Here is a 19,121-nt window from a genome sequence, read left to right as displayed (position 1 = left end):
AGTGGTTAAATAATTAATAAGATTACCAACAGTGTGTTAATTACAAATAACGAGAGAGGAGCTAGAGGTGGTGAATTTTCCAAACAGAGAACCAGGATTGGAGAACCAGGATCCGCAGCCCCGGGGCCCAGGGGTCCGGCCACCCGGGTGGGGCAGCTCCGTAATAAATAATGGGGTTGGGGGGCGGGGGGTCAGGGCTGCTCCTGCTTCTTCTTGACAGAAATCCGCTTCTTCCTTGCTGCCAGCATCTCATAGAAGGGGTCCACACTCACGGCTGCCCTGCAGAAGGGGAGGGTACCAGGGTGAGGGCCAAGGAGCCCAGGCCCCGGCCCCCTCCCTGCCTGAGGACCCCAGAGCCTGGGCTCACTGGATGGACTTGATCCACTCCTCCTTCTCCTCCTGGGTCGGGGCCGAGATCCGGTACACCATGTGGTTCCCCTCAACCACCCGGCCATCCGCCTCCGTTTTACAGGCTTTGATGAGCTGCCCCTTGTTGTTGGGGATGTAAAGCTCAAAGCAGTTCTGGGGAGACACGAGAGCAGAGGAACGGTGGGTAGGAGTGGCCCTGGGACCAGAGGCGGCCCCCCACCGCGGAAGGCAGGGATACGGAGAGGGCCTTACCGGTTTTCGGGGGTCATCCACTTCTCGGATGCTCAGATTCTCCAGGGGGATAATTCCGCGGGGTTCCTTGTCCTTAAGGAACAAGTGGGACAGGACTCAGACTCCCCAGTTCTTGCCCAGCCCCTCCTCCAGAACCCCAGCAACGTCTGTGTTTCGAGCCACCGATTCGTGGTACTTTGTCACAGCAGTCCTAGTGCACTGATGCAGCCCTCCTCCCTCAGACCCGGGAGTCCCGGCCCCAGGCCCCTCCTCCCTCAGACCCACGAGTCCCGGCCCCAGCCCCCTCCTCCCTCAGACCTGGGAGTCCCGGCCCCAGCCCCCTCCTCCCTCAGACCCGGGAGTCCCGGCCCTCAGCCCCCTCCTCCCTCAGACCCGGGAGTCCAGACCCCCAGCTGCCTCCTCCCTCAGACCCGGGAGTCCTGACCCCCAGCCGCCTCCACCCGCAGACCCGGGAGTCCAGACCCCAAGCCACCTCCTCCCTCAGACCCAGGCGTCCGGGACCCAGCCCCCTCTTCCCTCAGACCCAGGAGTCTCTGCCCCCAGGCCCCTCCTCCCTCAGACCCAGATATCCTGGCCCCCAGGCCCTCAGACCCAGATGTCCCAGCCCTCAGGCCCTCCTCCCTCAGACCCTGGGCACCTGACCCCCAGCCCCTCCTCCCAGCGCCCCAGAGCGAAGCCCAGCCCTGCCCTCACCGTGGTGTACTCAAAATAGTAGAGGCAGTTGTCTGTGAGGATAAACCAGCGCCGCTTCCACGTCTTCACCCGGCCCCCTGAAAGGGAAGGGGTGGGAGGGGGCCTGGGCTCAACAGGGGGACAGGGCCTCTGGGAGGACAGGGAGGGGACTGAGAGGCAGAGCGAGTGCAGGGAAGGCGGGGCTGGCGGGGCTTAGGACAAAGCAGTGCATGGGAAGAGAGACAAGCAGGGACAGGAGGTTTTTTGGGCCCGAGGAGCCCGCCCACCCCCAGCATGGGGTTGCACGCTTTCTAAGCCTGTCTGTCTGTCAGCCTGGTGGGGCCCCCTCCCGAGTCCAAGTCCCCAGCCTCCTCCTGTGGGCCTGAGGCCGGGGCAGCCCCCTCCCCTGATGTCAGGCCGGGCAGCAAGGACGGGCAGCGTACCTACCTCCTGGGGCAGACAGCGAGAAAGCAGGCAGGACCAGGCGAGGAGAGGGGAAGGCAGGAGAATGGGGTGCCCCCAGAAGCCGCAGGCAACAGAAACAGGGTGGGCAAGGGCAGGAAAGCACAGGGGGTGGGACAGACACGGAAACAGCAGAGAGGAACACGCAGAGATGGAGGAAGGGAGGGAGAGGGGAAGAGAAGGAAGAAAACCAGTTACATCGACATGACCCTCTCCCTCCCGGGGAGGCCGCAGATCAGTGCCCGGCTCCAGCCCGCCCCCCAGGACAGGTCCTCGGTCAGGAGGGCCCCCCCACTGCCACGGCGAAGAGATCGTCCCAAAGGGAGAAGACAAAACCCCCGGCTGCTTGGCCCGAAGTGGCTGGGTGACCTCAGGACCACCTCTTGCCCTCTCTGGACCCCAGTCCGCAAACCCACTTGCATCCACACCTTCCTGCTTCAAGGTGACCTGCTCTGGGGTTCCCTGTAGTCCCCGAAGGATCAGACCGTTACAGCAAAAATGGCTTTCATTAAGCATCTCTGTGACCACGGCCTCCAGCTACCCTCTGCTACGCGTCAGCATTTGAAGGAGAAGGTGCCTCTCTCTGACCGCACGGAGTGGAAAGCTACACTCGGTCGGAGATCTGGGGACAAGGCCACCCCTGCCCGGGGACTGCTGCACAGTGACTGAGCCTCAGTGTCCTCTTCCGGGAAATGGGAAGCATCCCCGCAGATGGAAAGGTCTGCCGGCAAGCCCGCTTTCCTGCCCTCTCCCGGCTCGGGGCACCAGAGGCCTCTATGGAATCTAAGGGTCCCCCAACCCATCTGCCTCCCCTTGGAGCTGATGCAGGTATCTGTCCCCACCCCCACCCCCAGCCACCCACTGCCTCTCCGCTCAAAGGCCGCATCGAGCACTCCCATGGCACCTACCATTACGGTGCAGAGCCCCCAGCCAGCAGCTTGCAACCTTGGCTCTGCCCCGGAAGGCGGCCGGGGAGCTTTCAACACGACTGACAGCCCATCCTGCCCCAGAAATCCTGGCTTTGTGAGTCTGTGGCTTGGCCGTCAAGGTTTTAAAAGCTCCCCGGTGAATCTCTTCCGTGAAGCCACAGATGAGAACCCCTCCCAAACCTCAGATAACCCCCACGAAAGGGGCACCTGCTTGACCCCTGCTAACTTCTCCGGAATCTGCCGGCGCTCCGTGTTTCCGGGTGGATCGGCCCCACCCCACCCATTCCATTCCAGCCGGGGATTCTGCATTCATAAGCACAGAGGCTGGCATTTAGTCAGTGCTCCCTAACGCCTACCCTATGCCCATGGGTATTTATGGGGCCCTTCCTCTGTGCCCGTGCTCGGGCCCAGCACACAGGCCTAATCTTGTTTTCAGCCCCATTTTGCTGATGTGGCAACTTAAGGTTCAGAGAGATCAGATCATTTGCCTAAGATCATACAGCAGGTGCGCATGGCAGCCAAGTCCAGAGCCCGGGGCCCCCTAACTTCCCCCTGCAGAGGCAGCCAGCGGGGTCAGGAGGGGACGTACCCAGCTTAAGGAGCCAGCCCTCCCGATCCGGGTTGAAGAAGGTGTGGGTCAGGTCATTCCCATCATCCTCAGGAATCTTGAAGGGCTCATTTCGGATGCTGTCGTAGAGGTTCTGGGGGGCGAAGGTGCAGTCAGCAACTCCAGGTCCCAGGGGCCCTCCCGGGGTGACCTGGCCATGGTGGGGTGCTCCAACAGCCAGGGAGGCAATGGGACCACGGGAGGAGCGGCCCTGGGAGGAGGCAGAAGGGTGGAGGGAGCCCCGGGGAGCAGAGAGAGGAGGAGAGAAAGAAAAGATGCAGCGTTGCAGCGGCCTGCAAAGTTCTTGAGAGAGATGGACAGACGGGAGAATCAGATGGACCGAGATCCCGAAAAAGCCAGAGGGCAAGAGAGAGACAGAAAAGAGAAACAGAGAGATGAAGACTGAGGTAGGCCCGGGAGCGAAAGAAGAGAAAAGAACCAGACAGGTAAGCATGACCGCACTCGCCAGCTCGGGCAGCGGGAGACACACGGGGAGGAGGGCCCAGGGCACGGAGAGGGACGGCGCTGGGCAGGCGGGCGGGGTGGGGACTGTAGGGAGGGGAAGAGGGGGTCTGACCCTGAGCAGCTCCTCGGGCAGGTCCCCACCCTCGTTGATGCCCCGGTTCATGGCCACGAAGCGCTCCAGGCCCGGCTTGTCCCGGACGTTGGGATTGTGAAGGCTGGTGTTCAGCATGATCACGGCGAAGGACAGCACGTAGCACGTGTCTGCATCAGACAGTCAGGTGGTGATGACACAGGTAGGTGGGCCCCCGGCCCCTCCTTCCCAGGCCCCAGGAGTCCGGGCCCCCACCTGTGGACTGGAAGACCCCAGGGTTGCACAGGCAGTACCGCTGGGCAAAGGCCTCCATCATCCGGTCAATCTTCTGGGCCTCTCCGGGGAGGCGAAAGCTCCAGAGAAATTGCCTGCGTTAGAGAGGAGCTGGGGGTGGGTGCCAGGACTGGAAGAACCCCCCTCCCCGCTCTCGGTCCGTGTGTCAGGAGCCAGCCAGTAACAGCCTCGTGGCCTCAGCAGTTGTCTCGGGTATGGATCCAAGCTGACCCACAAGCACTGGCCGTGGGACTTTGAGCGAATTTATACAGAAAAAACCCTTTCTTTCTTTCAAGTTTGCTAAACAAGTCTGCCAGGGGCTTCTTTTGCCACACAAAAGGAGGGTCTAGAGACAGCAATGCCAACATAGTGGCAAGCATAACCCAAAGAGAGAGAAAATTGACCTTCTGACACCAGCTGAACACCTGGATACAGCTATGCCTGAAGCAGGCCCTACCACGGACTTCTGTGTTCCATGAGACAATCGAGTCCCTAGTTTTTGTTTCTGTTTTTATTCTGAGTAGGGTTCAGCAGTTGTAAAGAGAGCCCTGGCAGGTACATCCCTGCCCTTCCAACCCCATCCCTCTCACCTGAGGGCCTGCACCAGATTGAGGTCAGTAAATTCGTGCAGATCCACAAAGGCATGCAGCACTGCCAGGTTCAGCTCTTCCCTGAAGGGTGGACAAAGACAGAGTCATGCACAGGAAGGAGTCTGGGGAGGCTGGGGTGGGAGTGGACTGGAGGGGAATGCTGGGGGCAGAGTGGCTGCCTCTGGAGCTGGTGAAAATTTGACCCCGGCCCCATCACAGGCCTGGCACCGGGACAGGAGGACTCAGAACATGCTCTTGGGAAGACCATCTGCTGCAAGGTCATCCCTGGTCTAGCTGAACCTTTGTCGTCAAGGGAAACCCAGCAAATGTGCTCTACCTGCTATCACCTCCCTGCTGACCCCCAGGTTCTGCGGATGTCCAGAAATGGCTTCCATCTACCCCAGGCAGTCCCCCCGCAGCCCAGCTGTTCACAGAACAATCCCCACACCACCAGCTGTCCCCAGATGGTCCCTGGACATCTACAGAGGGCTACCACCTCCCCGCGATGTTCAGACAGTCCCCCACATACCCCAGATGTCCCCACAATCCCCAGACGACCAGATAGTCCTGATACAAGCCAGACGTCCAGAAAGTCCCACACATCCCAGATGTCCACACAATCCCTCAGCAACCCAGACATCCCAATGGTCCTGTGCACCTCACATATTCAGATCACCCCCGATGTCCACAAATCCCTAGGTACCCCAAATGTCCACAGAAAATCCTCATGCCCCAGACGTCCATGGGTCCCCATGCTCCCTGACAATCGCCATACTCCCTAGCTGTCTATGTAGTTCCCATGCATGCCAGTTGTCTACACGATTCTCACACCCCCACAATGCTCACAGTTGTTCTCCGCTGTCTCCACACCTAAGTGGATGGGCCTCGACTTTCCAGGTGTCCACAGATTCCCATGCCCCGCCCCCCCGATGATCAGACAGCCCCAAGTTCAGGCTTCCACAGACCCCTCCATCAGTCCATTTCTGTCACAATCCAGTCAGAAGGCTGGTCTATCAGGGCCTCTCCTCGGGAGAGGAAGTTGGCAGTAAGGGCAGGAGCTGGGCGCAGGGGACTATGGGAGCTAGGTGGGGTCTCACCTCTCCCCCAGGTAGTCCCCGATGGCTGTCTTGTTCAGGCCCTCGCCCTTGTACAGGAAGCGGGCGATCTCCTCGGGTGTGTTCTGCAGAAGTTCATTCTCCACCAAAAACTGGATCCCCTGGTGGGTGGAGGCCGGGTCTCAGCCCTGACAGCCAGAAAGCCCTGCCCCCCACCTCCCCAGGGACCTCAGCATCCACACCCACCCCCGCCCTCAACAGAACTGGCCAGGTCTTGTTTTCAGGCTTCACTCAGGTCCTTAAATACCGGCCCTCCCACCTCAGAGCCTTTGCACCTACTGTGCCCTCTGCCTTTGCCTGGTTAGTCAAGCACCAAGAGCAGGGTCCCGCAAGGAACAGGAGCCCAATGAGTTTGTTGAATGTCTGACAAACTGCAACTGCTTTGGCCCAGAAGAATAACATCTGAAACTGTTCGCAGACAGCAGTACATCAAGGGCTGTGAGGGCCAAGCCTCACGCCGGATGGGGTGTTCTCTGGCTCGCCCTGTGCCATGAAAGCTACATCTGACTCTGGAGTGTGGTATCCACGTCTTGGGACTCGCCGAGGGCAAGGTAAGGTCAAGTCCTCTCTGGGGCTCCAGCGCGGCCCACAGCACAGGGGCAAGCCTGAGAGGGCCTCAGAGAATGGGAATGACCGAATGAACAAACACCTTTCTCCACCTGGTGAACACGGACTCGTCCTTCAAACTGGACCTGACTGTCCTCTCCTCAAGGAAGCCCTCCCTAACTTTACAAGGCTCCCACCGTGAGGGTCCACAGCCCTGGCAGCTCTCTGAAGTGGCCCTGGTCAAACCTCCTTTGCGCATGTCCCCATCCGTGTTCCCTACCAGACTCGAGCTCCTCCTGAGCCCCTAGGTGGCCCCACAAGAGGGTCCAGAAATATGAACAGAAAAGGGAAGAGAGCCTCCCAGTCAGAGGACACAGCACGCGCAAAGGTCAGGAAGGTAGAATGCCTGGTGAGTGTTCAGAGAACAAATGGACAGCCTATATCTGAATGTGGGGATTAGGACCACATCCGTCCACCTTAAGTAGATCTTTACCTAGCACACTTCTGGAACCTAAAGGTGCCAGACCCCCACCCCCCCCACCCCCGGGCCTGAAAATCGGCCTGATGGATCCCAGCCCTATGGCCCAAGCACCTTCTTGGGATCCATGTTGAACTTCTTCCTGCCCATTGCCATCTTCCGGTTCCGTTGCAAGGTCTTACTGCAGGAGAGAGCAGGGGATGGAGGCTCAATGCCTGGGCATCCCTGGCCTGGCCCCATTACCCCCAAGTTCCCCACCCCAGCCCTCACCTGCCCTCATTGGCCTCCAGACCCTCCACCTCGCTCATGGCTTCACTGAGCTCCTCCCGAAGGCGCTGGATCTCCACCAGCAGCTCTTGCTTCCGCCGCCGGATGTTCTCCAGCTCCATCCGCTCCTCCGGTGTCAGGTCTGGGGGCTCTGAGGGTAGGGTCAGGGGTTGGAGGTCAGTTCTGGGGACTGGGAGCCTGGATTCCTGCAATCTGGGGGAGGACAGGGCTGGGGCCGGCAGGACTAGATTGCAGGGGAGGATGAGGATGAGCGTTGGGCCTCCACTGTCTGCTGGAAGAAGAGGCTGGGGGTCTAGATTCCTCAACCCAGGGGAGGAAGGCCTGCGGATGTGGACACTTAAGTCCTGGGGGAGGAGGGGGAGGCTAGGGGTCAGGACTCCTGAGTTTGAGGGAAAAGGGGGCTGGGAGGCCAAACTGGTGGGTCCATTACTTGGAAGGGGGCTGAGGCCTTGGTTTTCTGCCTCCATTCCTGGCGAGGTAACTGGGAGCTTGGGTGTCGGGACTCCTGGGTCCGCGGAAAGTAACTACGGCTGGGAAAGCTGTGGACAGCTCGTAAGAGTTGGGGTTGGGGGCGGGGCATCGAAGGCCCCCGCCCCCGCCTTAGCGGGATCTCGGCAGCCCCCAAGATTTCTCCCCACCCAACCGCCCCAGAAGCCCCCCTCCCGGCTCCCAGCAGGCACTGGGCTCGCCCGGCCCTTCCAGCGGGAATGGTTCCGCCCCGGCCTCGCCTCCACCGCTCCATCCCGCCCCCTCCCGCCGCCACCGGAAACAGGCTCGGCCCAAACAATGGCCTGGAACGCCCTGCTCTCGGGCCCCGCCGGAAGCCCGTCCCGCGCCCCACAAAAGCTAGGCGACGACGGGGCCGAAAGGCTCCGCGCAGCGCGCGCCGGGAGGGATGTTCGCGGCGGAACGTTGGGGTCGAAACGCTCCATCCGCTCCCAGCCGGCCCCGCCCCTCCCTGACCTACCATAGACACCGTCCTCCATGGCGGCTAGGAAGGCCCGCGGGGAGTCCGGGGCGGTCCCGCCGGTCGGGCCTGGATCCGCGTTGGCCCGCGGGCTCGGATGAGCCCGCTCAAACGCCCCGGGAGCCACCGCCGCCTCCTCAGCGCCAGTCCTCAGCGCTGAAAGGACTCTCCTTTCGCCTCCCAACCGCCCCGCCAATAGGGACCGCCCCTCGTTTTGACACCGTCCAATCCACGGAGGGCCCTCTCGTCTGCTCCGCCCCCGACCCCGAAGGATCGTCCTCCAGGGCCAATAGGCACACAAGGAGCAGACGTAGCACTGTCCGGCCGGAGCTAGACGGCCCGTGGGGCCAATCGGAGTGCGGCCAGAGAGCCGGGCCCCGCCTCCGAAACAAAAGATGGCATTTGGCTGGTGTGCCCGCCAATGAGAAGGCTCGGAAAGGAGTTGCATGGAGGTGGGACAATGCGCGAGCAGAGAGGATTGCGCCTGCGCAAGGGCACGGGGAGGATGCTAGTCCAATCCAGCCCCGCCTCTAGTAATAGGTTGCTGGGGAGCGGTACTTTGTTAGTCTCGTTGCCAGGGGGCGGTGCCACAACTGTCTGCTGTTTCCGGGAGCCACACCTCCTTGGCTGGCCAAGCAGGCTTTTGACCGCAGCGGTTGCCAGGCAACTGGGAACGGCTTTGGCGCGTCTTTTGGCCTCTGTCCTTCTGGTTCTGGCCCCTCTGATCTCCAGATCCTTTCCTTAACCCCTCTCAGGACTTTCCCGTCCACTTCAGCCTCTTGAGAGTCAAGGAGTGGTGAAACAAAAGACTTATTCTTTCTACGCTATTGGGGGTCTGTCATGGAGAATGGGACGTTAGGGGAAGGCCAAATATAGTGAAGGCTCCGCCTCCCTGGCGCCTTCTGCCTCTCAGGCCCCTCCCCCTCTCCCTCAAGCCCCTCCCCCTATAACAACTCCCTTTACTCAACATCCTTCCACCTCTCTGGTTCCTTCCTCGCTCTCAAAGTCCCTTCCCTCCTCTGTGACTCCCCTCACTTCAGGTCCCCGCTCTTCTTAAACTCCTCCCTCCTCTCGGAGTCTCCCCACCCCGCTCCGCCCCAGCCTCTGATTTCCATTCCTTGCCGAAAAAGCAAGTGCCGGCCGCTGGCCCGGATGGAGTACCTGGGCATCCCTGTCATGGGCGGGTCCCTAACTGGGTCTCAGGTGGTGTCTGGGCCTTGTCCTCATTTGCCGTCCCTGGCCAGGCAGGTGGGGGACAGACTCAGGGCCAGGACCTGGTTAAGCTGACAGATTAGACACGGAGCCTCTTAATCCCCTCCCTGACCTTTATGAGCGGCCCAGGTCTTGTCCTTCCCACTGGGAAGTTAGGCTGTACCAGCTTTGCCCCACTCTCTTTCCTTCCAAACAGAACCCTCTTCCTGTCCCTTCACCCCCAACTTAACATCCTTCTCCATGTGTTTCCATTACCCCCGTCCCTACCCCCAGACACCTGCACTGGGAGAACAACTAGCTAATTAATCCCATCCGGTTATTAAGTGGGGATTTTGAAGGATAAAGGGAGGTGGGGAAGCCAGATGCAGGGACCTGGGTTGTTGCCGCACTGGGGCAAGCTAATGGGCAATGTCAGTGCCTGCCCCCAGTCCTGGGACACAGGTGGGAATGTGTCCTCCTCCCTGGCACTGGCTCCTTCTGCAGTTGGCTCCCAGCCTGCTGGGCACTTAGATAGCAGTATGGTGGGGGTTGGAGGACAGGCGTGACAAACCATGCCCCAGAAGCACACTCACAGACACATCACCCAGGGCTCCCACTGATTTGATCTGGGGCACAATTCTCCCCCTGAACACATACTTTCACCTGGCATTCAGAGCTACGTTTTCCTTCCTCTGCCCCCTAAGCGGGACCGGCGGGGGGGCGGGGGGGGATTCTGGCTATTAGCCACAGCCCACACTACCCCTTGCCTGCCTTGTTGTTCACACATCCAAGTTCATAGCTGGCCTCCGAGAGTCTCTCCCGTCCCAGTTGCTCCTGGAAGGCCATGCGTTCCAGCACCAGGGAGAGCTGGGAAATCTGTAGGACCCTCACCCCCACCCCCAGCTGTCCTCTTCAGTGAAGTGAGGAATCACCCTAGTGGCAAAGTCCTTGGAGAACTTCAAGTTTCCAGTGCCCCATTTTTACAGATGGGGAAATTGAGGGAAGAAGGAGGGGAATGATTTGCCCAAAACCATGCAGTAAATTGCGGCAGAGTTGGGATTTAGAGCAAAGCTTCCTGGATCCTCGTAAAGGACTCTATTCCAATTAGCTCAAGCTCAGTTTCTAATCCTTTTGTATGAACCACAGGAAAATATAGACAGATATCTGTATTTATATTATATATATATAATACACATATGTGAAACATCTTTAAGAAAGAGACACACATTGCTAGGTGTAGGATTCCAGAGCATCGTAGACTCATCAGCCTTGGGCCTCTCCTTCCCTTGCCCAACAACTAGCCCTGTTATCCACAGGGTCTTGCCTGGGCCCTCACTTTCTAGGTCAGCCCAGAAATGCTGCCGATCAAGTCCCAAGTCCACCTCCCTAGAACTGCCAAGTTCTAGGAGCTGATTAGACCTTCCAGGTTTTAATAATGGACAACCCTTGATCCCTGGAGCCTTGATTCCTTTTGGCATTACAGAACCACAAAGAATCATCGAGATTCTCAACTCCACTGGGCAAACTGGAACCGGCAAATCTCAGTCATCTAGCATCGCCACTCCTTCCTTGACTCTGTGATCACTCTAGAGCCACAGAATCCTGATTCCTTTGGACATTCTAGAATGGCACTTAAAAAAAAAAGAAAACAAACCCCATGGATCATAAGGAAGTATTGATTATCCCTTTGGTTTGATATTCTACAGCCAGTGGTCTGGAGTTATCTAATATCAAGAACTCCCAAGCTGTCACTGTCGCCCTTCCAGACCCACAGACACTCTTTCGTTTTGTGCATTCTAGAAACATGACTATTTCATTTCCTCAGTAGCTCAACATTCTAGCTTCAACGTGTTCTAGAACCACCAGTGCTTGCCTCTGTGGTCAATCTAGATTCACAGAATCTTAACTCTTGGGTCTTCTGGAACCACAGGGTCTTTTCTTGACCTGTAGTCAACAATCTTTGTCATTGGTTAATATAGTCTTGAATTCTTGGGGCATTCCATAACCCTCCCTCCTTACATGGTCTAGAAAAAAATGATTTGCTATTTGGTTAGCTGAGTCAAGAAGCAACAGTCCCTTGAATCTTAGGTCAATCCAGACCTGCAAACTCTTAATCTCCGTTCCGTCCCTGGAGACAGTATATACCACTGATTCCTGACCCTGCTCGACAAACCAACCCAGCCACATTAGAGGAATCTAGAACCACCAGTCCTTGCCTCTTGGGTGGTCCAGAATTCTGGATCCCTCAGCTCTGGGGAGACTCAGGAATCAGGCTGATAAAGGGGTCTTGGGAGGGAGCATGGGCCGCAGAGGAATTAAGATCCAGTATGTCTGTGGTGGGTCCACTAGGCATGGCAGAACTTCACCAGCTAATAATTTACCCAGCAGGTCTGTCGGGCTTGGGAAACACCTGCCCCCATCCCAGGAGAGGGCCCTAACTCTCCATCTTGCTATCTCTGGGAAGGGGGTACAAATAGGGAGACACCAGCTGGGCATCACGGGGGCAGGGTCAGTGCCAGGGTTGGTGTGAGTACTTGGGGGCTGGCAGTCCCATCTTCTGCCTCCACCCCATCCCCCTCCTTGGCCTCCTCTTCCTCCTCTTCCTCCTGGCAGCAGCTCAGTGCAAGTTCATTCTCATAACAAAATGCAGCCAGAGAGCCGGGGAAACTAGATTTGGGGCTGTGGGAAGCCCGCTCTGCCTGTTCATCCAACTCCTTGGCGCTGCAGACTGGTGTCCCTGGGACCTCGTAAGTGCGGTGGAAGTGGCGATAGTCAACCTCGTACTGGGAGCCACGCTGGAAGAGGACCGGCTCAAAACGATGGCCCCAGAGCAGCTCACCAGGGAGGTAGGAGGAGCGACACTGTGTGGTCATGGCCGTGGCCTCCACCATGCCTTCGAGAATGACCACCAGCTCAAAGTCAGCCCGGGCCAGCTCGGCACGTCCTAGTTCATACAGAGGACTGGCAGAGTCGATCTCGTGCACGATGGTGATGGGAGACACAAGGAAGATTCGATCGGTGCCACCATCAAAGCCCACGTCCACATCCTGATGATCCAGTGGTATGTACTCACCCTCCGGGGTCACACGAGGCTGCAGCAAGAGGAGAGGGGCCAAAGACAGCCGGCAGGGAGCATAGAGGTGAATGGAGACAGAGATGACGAGATAAAGGAACGGAGATGCCAAGGAAGGGGAGAGCAGAAACAGGCAGGGGTGGTGGGGTGAGAATATGGACCCAGAGAGGGGAATGGAGGCCCAGAGAGAGGAGCATGGAGGTCCAGAGAAAGGGGGGGGACAGAACCAGAGATAAAGAGTGAGGGACAGAGACTCAAAGAGTTTGGGGATAGAAACGCAAGAGAGAAAAAGAGAGGGGACAGAGGGGCAGAATGATATTGGTATCAAGTCACAGAAATCAGCAAAGCAGAGACGAAGTTAAAGAGACAACAGAGGTAGGGGTAATGTCCAAGCAGCAATTGGAGAAGGAGGAGAGGGACAGAAAAATGATTTTCAATATATGGCCATTGAGCTATAAATAAGGATGACAACCTAGGTCCCACACTCTGTATTCTACCACAGCCTCAGGCTAGCCCCTGGCTTATCTATCCCCCAACACAACTAGAAGCCCCTCTGTCCCATTGTGCGCGCGTGTGTGTGTGTGAGAGTTTGTATGTGTGAGTGTATGTGTGTATGTGTGTGTGGGAGGGGACAATGCAGTCCCCAGGCCAGGTATTGGTAGTTTCCCCCCACCTTCCCCCACTGGTTCCATGCCCAACCTCCCAAACCATGTCAGCGCCCCACAGACTTCTGGGAGAGAGAGTATCTCTCCCACTCATGAATCCAGGAGCCCCCAGATGCTGCTGGGAGTTGTAGTTCTCACCACCATTCCGTCCTCCCTCTCAGCAAAGTCCAACCTCACCCCGGGGTTCTTAAGTGTCTTTACTTGGGCCAGGACAACTACTGCCCTAGAATTTGGGCAGTTTGACCACAATTCTAGAGAAACACTAGGGCGCCTCCCTCAGGGCACCAGAGGGAGCTGCTACCCCAGGCGCCAATGGGGGTCGTAGCCGGTTTGGTTTTTGTTTGTTTGTTTTGGCGGTAAGGTACAATTCAAGGGTGTTTTCCAGCCCTGTACTCCCCTGAACAGGAGGCTGGTGGGGCCAACTGGGCCACTGACACGGGGAATGAAGTCTCCCGCAAAGGCTGCGGGACCCCGTGCCCAGAGGCCACGGAGGATTGCGTTCCACAGCTCTTCTGCGGATGTGACCTGCGCCCCATCCTTGGGCCTACATCTCCCACAACCTCATAGGGGCCTGGCCTCAAGTCACAGGCCACTCTCGGTACCGCTGTGTGGGCTGGTAACTGAAAACCCGAGCCATGGTTTACACCACCCACAAACTACATCATCGGCTCAGACCATCCCTTCGGAATACTTTCCCTACCCACAGAGGCTTCTGGGAATTGTAGTTTAGAGCCTTTACACGACAGACGCGGCCTTCTCAGGTCTAGATATCCCACAACCCCACTGGGGGCCCACCCTCAAGCCACAGGAACCTCTTTATGTCTCAAAATCTGTTTCAAGCCAAGGTCTCCAGTTAGCACTGGTCACAGACCTCTCTCTTGGGTTTCCATCTCCCACAACTGATCCAGGAAGGAGCCTCAGTCCACAAAGGCGGGGGGGGGGGGGCGACAGGGTTTCTGCCCGCGAGACTGCTGGGAATTGTAGTCCACGCACCGGCCAGGCCAGCCACACACCCCAGCCTCAGGCCTCCATCTCCCACCATTCCCCCCGCGACAGGTCCCTCCCTCCTGCCCCGGCCTGGCCCTTGCAGCCCGGCGGCCCGCACCTGCAGCAGCTGGGCCCGCACGTGGGCCTCGACCAGGTGGCTGCGGCGGAGGTTCCCGACGCGCCACATGAGGCAGAGGCGGCGGTCGCGCAGCGCCACGACGGCGTTCTCGCTGAACACGAGCGTCTCGTTGCGCTTCTTGGGCTTGGCCATCTTGGCCATGACGGCGCCCACGACGAAGGCGTCGAGCACGCAGCCGGCGATGCACTGCAGCACCACGGCGGCCACGGCGGCCGGGCACTCCTCGGTGACGCTGCGCACGCCGTAGCCGATGGACGTCTGCGTCTCCAGCGCGAAGAGGAAGGCGGCCAGGAAGCTGGCCACCTGCGAGAAGCAGGGCGCGGGCGGCGGCGGGGCGGCCAGGTCGCCGTGCAGCGAGGCGATGAGCCAGAAGGCCAGGCCGAAGAGCAGCCAGGAGGCGAGGAAGGAGCAGGAGAAGAGCAGGCACATCCAGCGCCAGCGCACGTCCACGCACGTGGTGAACAGGTCGTTCAGGTAGCGCGCGCCCTGGCCGCCCAGGTTCACGAAGCGCACGTTGCAGTGCCCGTCCTTCTTGACGAAGCGCCCGCGGCGCCGCCCGGCCGGCGACGGCGCCCACCCGTTGCGGCACAGCCCCGGCCCGGCCTCCTCCTCGTCGCCGGCGCGGCCCTCCCCTGGCTCCAGGGCGCCGCTAAGGCGGCGCAGGGCCCAGGCCAGGCCCATTGGGCGGGGGCACCCCCTCCACTTGGCCTAGTGGGGGGCGGGCGCCCCGAACCTGCGGAGACGAGAGACGGGCAGCAACGTCAGGGGTGCCAGGAATGGTGGGCTCCTCAGCCAGGCGTGTTCCCTGGGCCGCGGTGGCCTCATCTGGCAAATGGGCGGCCTAGCACTCACGCTGGAAGTCGGAACAGTACAGCATCGAGGACCATGATATTATAGGAGATGCTTGTGTAGCAACGAAGTCAGGGCCGTGATAATATTATGGCAAGCACCACAGTAATTAGAGCAGACATCTGCACGGCGCCAGACACCGTTCTGAGCGCTTTACAGGAATTTACATATTTGAGCCCAACACCGTTATCATCCCCATCTTATAGATGAGAAAACGGAGGCACAAAACGTTTAACTTGCCCAAGGTCAGAGGTGAGTAAACTAGGATTTGAGTGTCACCAATCCAGAGTCCATAGAGTGGTGACTGTTTCTCAACTTGGAATCCGCATGGAGAGATGAACCCGGGCCATCTATGGCTCGAAAACAGGCTCAGAAAGCAGAAGCAACAAAGGGAAAATGGTGGGTGAATTGAACTTCATCAAAATGAAAGACTTCTGAAGGGCACCTGGCTGGCTCAGTCCCTGGAGCGTGGGACTCTCCATCTTGGGGTTGTGAGTTCAAGCCCCATATGGGGTATAGAGATTGCTTAAAAATAAAATCTTTAAAAGAAAAAAACTTTTGGGCTTCGAAGGACACTATCAAGAAAGTGAAAAAACAAGCCACCAATGGGAGAAATTGTTTGCAAATCATATATGTAAGAAGTTTTTTATCTAAAATATCTAAACGGGCGCCTGGATGGCTCAGTTGGTTAAGCGTCTGCCTTCAGCTCAGGTCATGATCTTGGGGTCCTGGGATGGAGGCCCACATCAGAGTCCCTGCTCAGTGGGGAGTCTGCTTCTCCTTCTCCCTCTGCCCCCCACTCGTGCTCGCTTGCTCTCAAATAAATTTTTTTAAATCTTAAAAAAAAATAAATAAAATATCTAAACACCCCTTACAACTCAATAATAAAGACACCACAATTTAAAAATAGGCAAAGGAGGGGCACCTGGGTGGCTCAGTTGGTTAAGCATCCAACTCTTGGTTTCAGCTCAGGTAGTGATCTTGGGTCTTGAGATAGAGCTTTGCGTCAGGCTCCGCGCTCAGTGCGGAGTCTGCTTAAGACTCTCTCTCGCCCTCTGTCCCTCCCTCCTGTGCTCTCCCTCTCAAATCAACCAATCAATCTTAAAAAAAAATTCACAAAGGATCCGAGGAGACACTTCTCTAAGAAAAATATACAAGTAGCCAATAAGATAAGCTCATAAAGCACCTAAAAAGATGCTTGATGTCATTAGCCATCAGGGAAATGCAAATCAAAACCATGAAACGCTATTTTCCATCCACTCGGAAAGATAACCTGTGTTGACAAGGATGTGGAGAAGTTGGCACCATCGTACATTACTTACTGGTGGAATGTAAAATGGTGCAGATGCTGGGAAAAATAGTCTGGCAGTTCCTTAAATGGTTAAACATAGCTACCCTCTGACCCAGCAATTCCACTTCTAGGTATCCCCTAGAAACAAACGTCCACACAAACCACTGGTACACAAATGTTCATGACCATGTTATTAGAGATAGCCACCAACAGATGGAAACAACCCAAATAGCCATCAGTTGACGAATGAATAACTAAATGTGATATATCCACACAGTGACGTGCTACCCAGCAAGAAAACAAAGCGCTGACACGCTACAACATGGATGAACTTTGAAAACATCATGCTAAGTGAAGGAAGCCAGATACAGAAGACACATTTTGGGGCACCTGGGTGACTCAGTTGATTAAGAATCTGACTCTTGGTTTTGGCTCAGGTCTGACCTCAGGGTCGTGAGAGTGAGCCCCAGGTTGGGCTCACTGAGGATGGCATCTACTTAAGACTTTCCCTCTCCCCCACCTCTCTCAAATAAATAAATAAATGTTGGGGCACCTGGGTGGCTCAGTCATTAAAAGTCTGCCTTCAGCTCAGGTCATGATCCCAGGGTCCTGGGATCGAGCCCCGCATTGGGCTCCCTGCTTGGCAGGAAGCCTGCTTCTCCCTCTCCCCCTGCTTGTGTTACCTCTCTCGCTGTATCTCTCTGTCAAATAAATAAATAAGATCTTAAAAAAAAAAATCTTTAAAAAAAAAAGGACCACATATTGTATACTTTCATTTATATGTCCAGATGGGCAAATCTGTACAACATTGAGAAAGGAGACTAGTTGTACCTAGGGCTGGGAGGTGGGGGGATTGGGTGGGGAGTGATAGCCAGAGGACACAGGTCTTCCTGTTGGGGTGATGAAAGTGTTTGAAAACTGATTGTGGTGATGGTGGCACAACTCCATGAAAATACTAAGAAACACTGAATTGTATACTTAGTGTGTGGGTTGTATTCTAGGGCTCGAACTCATGACCTCGAGATCAAGAGTCGCATACTCCACTGACTGAGCCAGCCAGGCGCCCTTTTTTAAACTCCTATTTTAACGAATAGTTACAACCACCACCACCAAAAACAAAACAAAACAAAACCCCACAAAAAAAACAAACCAAAACAAAACCCAAGCTCAGCCCTGACCCTCAGATCTTAGGCAAATCTAAGTAGTTTCTTCAACTGTAAAAGGGGGGAAATTGGACTTCTTCAAGGTCAGGAAGTCTCCCATTTAGATCAAGGGCCCAATCCTGGCTCAGTGGCTGACCCACTATGTGCCCTAGGACCACTGGCTTCCTTTTCTGGAGACTCGTCTGTGGAAAGAGCCTGGGTTTTTGAATCAGGCAGTTCTGGGTTGAATCCGAGCTCTGTCACTTCCTAACTGTAGGACTGGTGGCAAGTCCCATCCCTGCCTGAACCTCAGCTCCCTTCTCTGGGAAGTAGAATCTCGGCTGCTCAACAGGGTGGAGAAGAGAGGAAGGAAAGCACAATGCATGGACCCGGGGACTTCATAACCCCCTACCCCAGGAGCTGCAGAGGCGGCTAGAGTTTAGATATGTGACAGTCAGTCCCATCAGTATTTACCAAGCACCCATGTACTGTGTGGCCCCTGCACCAAGCTCTGGGATCCCCATGGGCTTCTTGGCAGGGCCAGGGGTGCTCAAAATGAGAGGGCTGTTAGTCGTTAAGTTCAACATCAGTGGGTCCCCACATTACCCTCCCCGCCTCACTAAGCTCTGCACCTGGACAGCTTTGCGTGTTGCATTCTAAGGATGCAAAGTTGCAGCTCAGATCAGAGTGGACTGGGCCTGACCGTGCTGAGCATCGACACCGTGCCCCAACCTTGACTCTTTTCTCACCCTCAACAACCCTGGGAGTTGGGAGATCATTCTTCCAGAAAGGGGTTAACTGAAGCTAATGGTTGAAGGGCCCAGGTTTGAATCCAAGCTCTGTATTTGCATTTGCAGCCCTCTCCTCCCCAGAAGGCCCCACTATGTGCTGGTCCCATCAGGAGCCACCAACAGGGTAGGGGAGGTGGTCCGCAGGCTGGGTCCTTCCATACCCACTCACCCATCTCTAACCACAACCCTTGGATGCGTGGGGCGGGGGGCTGTTTTTCACAGAAAAGTGAACTGAGGCACTGAGGTCTTTGACTCAGGCACCCATCCAGGCTTCTCAGGTGCCAGAGCCTGGGCGATGACCCACGGACAACCTTATCAGGGTTCCTGATCAGGTTCCTGAGCACCTACTAAGTCCTGGGCCTTGTATGGGCTCAGGGGATGCCTGCAGCCTGCCCACTGGACTCCGCCAGACCCCACTGCTCACCTCACCTTGACTGTCCAGGACACTGGGAGGTCAAGATCACTGCCCCACTTCACAGGTTGGGGAACAGGGTAGGAGACCTGGCCAGACCCACGCAGTGCTAAGGTTGGGGTGCCGGTTTGGGTCCTGAGCCTTTCCAATGCAGGCTTCTGCCTCATCAATCCCCCCACCTCAGCCCTGTGAGGTGGAAATGGCTGTGTCCATTTCACAAAGTTGATGGAGTTCTTCACCTCCAGAGGGCCATGTCTGCATCCAACATGGCCCAGCTCACAGAGGGTGGATGGGACACGGGTTCAAGGCCTCCTCCCCCCACCCCGCCCCTGCGAAGGCAGGACAGGAGGGAAAAGGATCCAGAGTCTCAAGTCCTCCCCCTGACCTGCCAGAGCAGCTTAATGTTTCCATATAAAGGAGACACGGGGCTTAAGGTGTATCAACTTGGGTGTCAAAGTCACTGTCTAATCTGAGGCC

The 19,121-nt window shown here is 57.0% G+C and overlaps 2 protein-coding genes across 3 annotated transcripts; both read right to left on the bottom strand.

Moving 5' to 3' along the window:
- On the bottom strand, nt 1-8,325 carry CYTH2 (cytohesin 2). 2 transcript variants are annotated; one of them, XM_045891865.3, is made up of 12 exons: nt 8,105-8,325; nt 7,120-7,267; nt 6,964-7,030; nt 5,808-5,926; nt 4,711-4,791; nt 4,103-4,215; nt 3,869-4,017; nt 3,274-3,385; nt 1,315-1,391; nt 622-693; nt 368-522; nt 1-279 (listed from the first exon to the last, which is right to left on the bottom strand). In XM_045891865.3, the coding sequence occupies exons 1-12, from the start codon at nt 8,121-8,123 to the stop codon at nt 192-194; spliced, it is 1,200 nt and encodes a 399-aa protein (XP_045747821.1). In that variant the 5' UTR covers nt 8,124-8,325; the 3' UTR covers nt 1-191. The 2 variants fall into 2 exon arrangements, with proteins under 2 accessions (XP_045747821.1, XP_064437525.1); XM_064581455.1 differs by lacking the exon at nt 8,105-8,325 and adding an exon at nt 7,568-7,756 and having other exon boundaries at nt 1,315-1,393; nt 3,273-3,385.
- A 2,121-nt stretch (nt 8,326-10,446) lies between these two features.
- Nucleotides 10,447-14,840, bottom strand: KCNJ14 (potassium inwardly rectifying channel subfamily J member 14). Its single transcript, XM_045891864.3, has 2 exons — nt 14,139-14,840; nt 10,447-12,387 (listed from the first exon to the last, which is right to left on the bottom strand). The coding sequence occupies exons 1-2, from the start codon at nt 14,838-14,840 to the stop codon at nt 11,791-11,793; spliced, it is 1,299 nt and encodes a 432-aa protein (XP_045747820.1). The 3' UTR covers nt 10,447-11,790.
- Nucleotides 14,841-19,121: the final 4,281 nt, after the last annotated feature.

This window comes from Mirounga angustirostris, unplaced genomic scaffold, assembly GCF_029215605.1.
Source record: "Mirounga angustirostris isolate CCGP_5_RB_7025 unplaced genomic scaffold, mMirAng1.0.hap1 SCAF_16, whole genome shotgun sequence".
NCBI classification, from domain to species: Eukaryota; Metazoa; Chordata; class Mammalia; order Carnivora; family Phocidae; genus Mirounga; species Mirounga angustirostris.
Note: the sequence above shows the minus strand (reverse complement) of the source record. Positions and strands in the feature narration are given on the sequence as shown.

Bases quoted from the DNA above. Each gene is read 5' to 3' on its own strand.
- CYTH2 (XM_064581455.1), bottom strand. From the start codon at position 7,604: ATGGAGGCAGAAAACCAAGGCCTCAGCCCCCTTCCAA. The intron at 3,386-3,868 runs GTCAGACCCCCT...TTCGCCCCCCAG, and splicing joins TGCCCGAGGAGCTGCTCAGG to AACCTCTACGACAGCATCCG. The intron at 523-621 runs GTAAGGCCCTCT...GTGTCTCCCCAG, and splicing joins TGGATGACCCCCGAAAACCG to AACTGCTTTGAGCTTTACAT.
- KCNJ14 (XM_045891864.3), bottom strand. From the start codon at position 14,840: ATGGGCCTGGCCTGGGCCCTGCGCCGCCTTAGCGGCGCCCTGGAGCCA. The intron at 12,388-14,138 runs GTGCGGGCCGCC...CTCTTGCTGCAG, and splicing joins TGCGGGCCCAGCTGCTGCAG to CCTCGTGTGACCCCGGAGGG.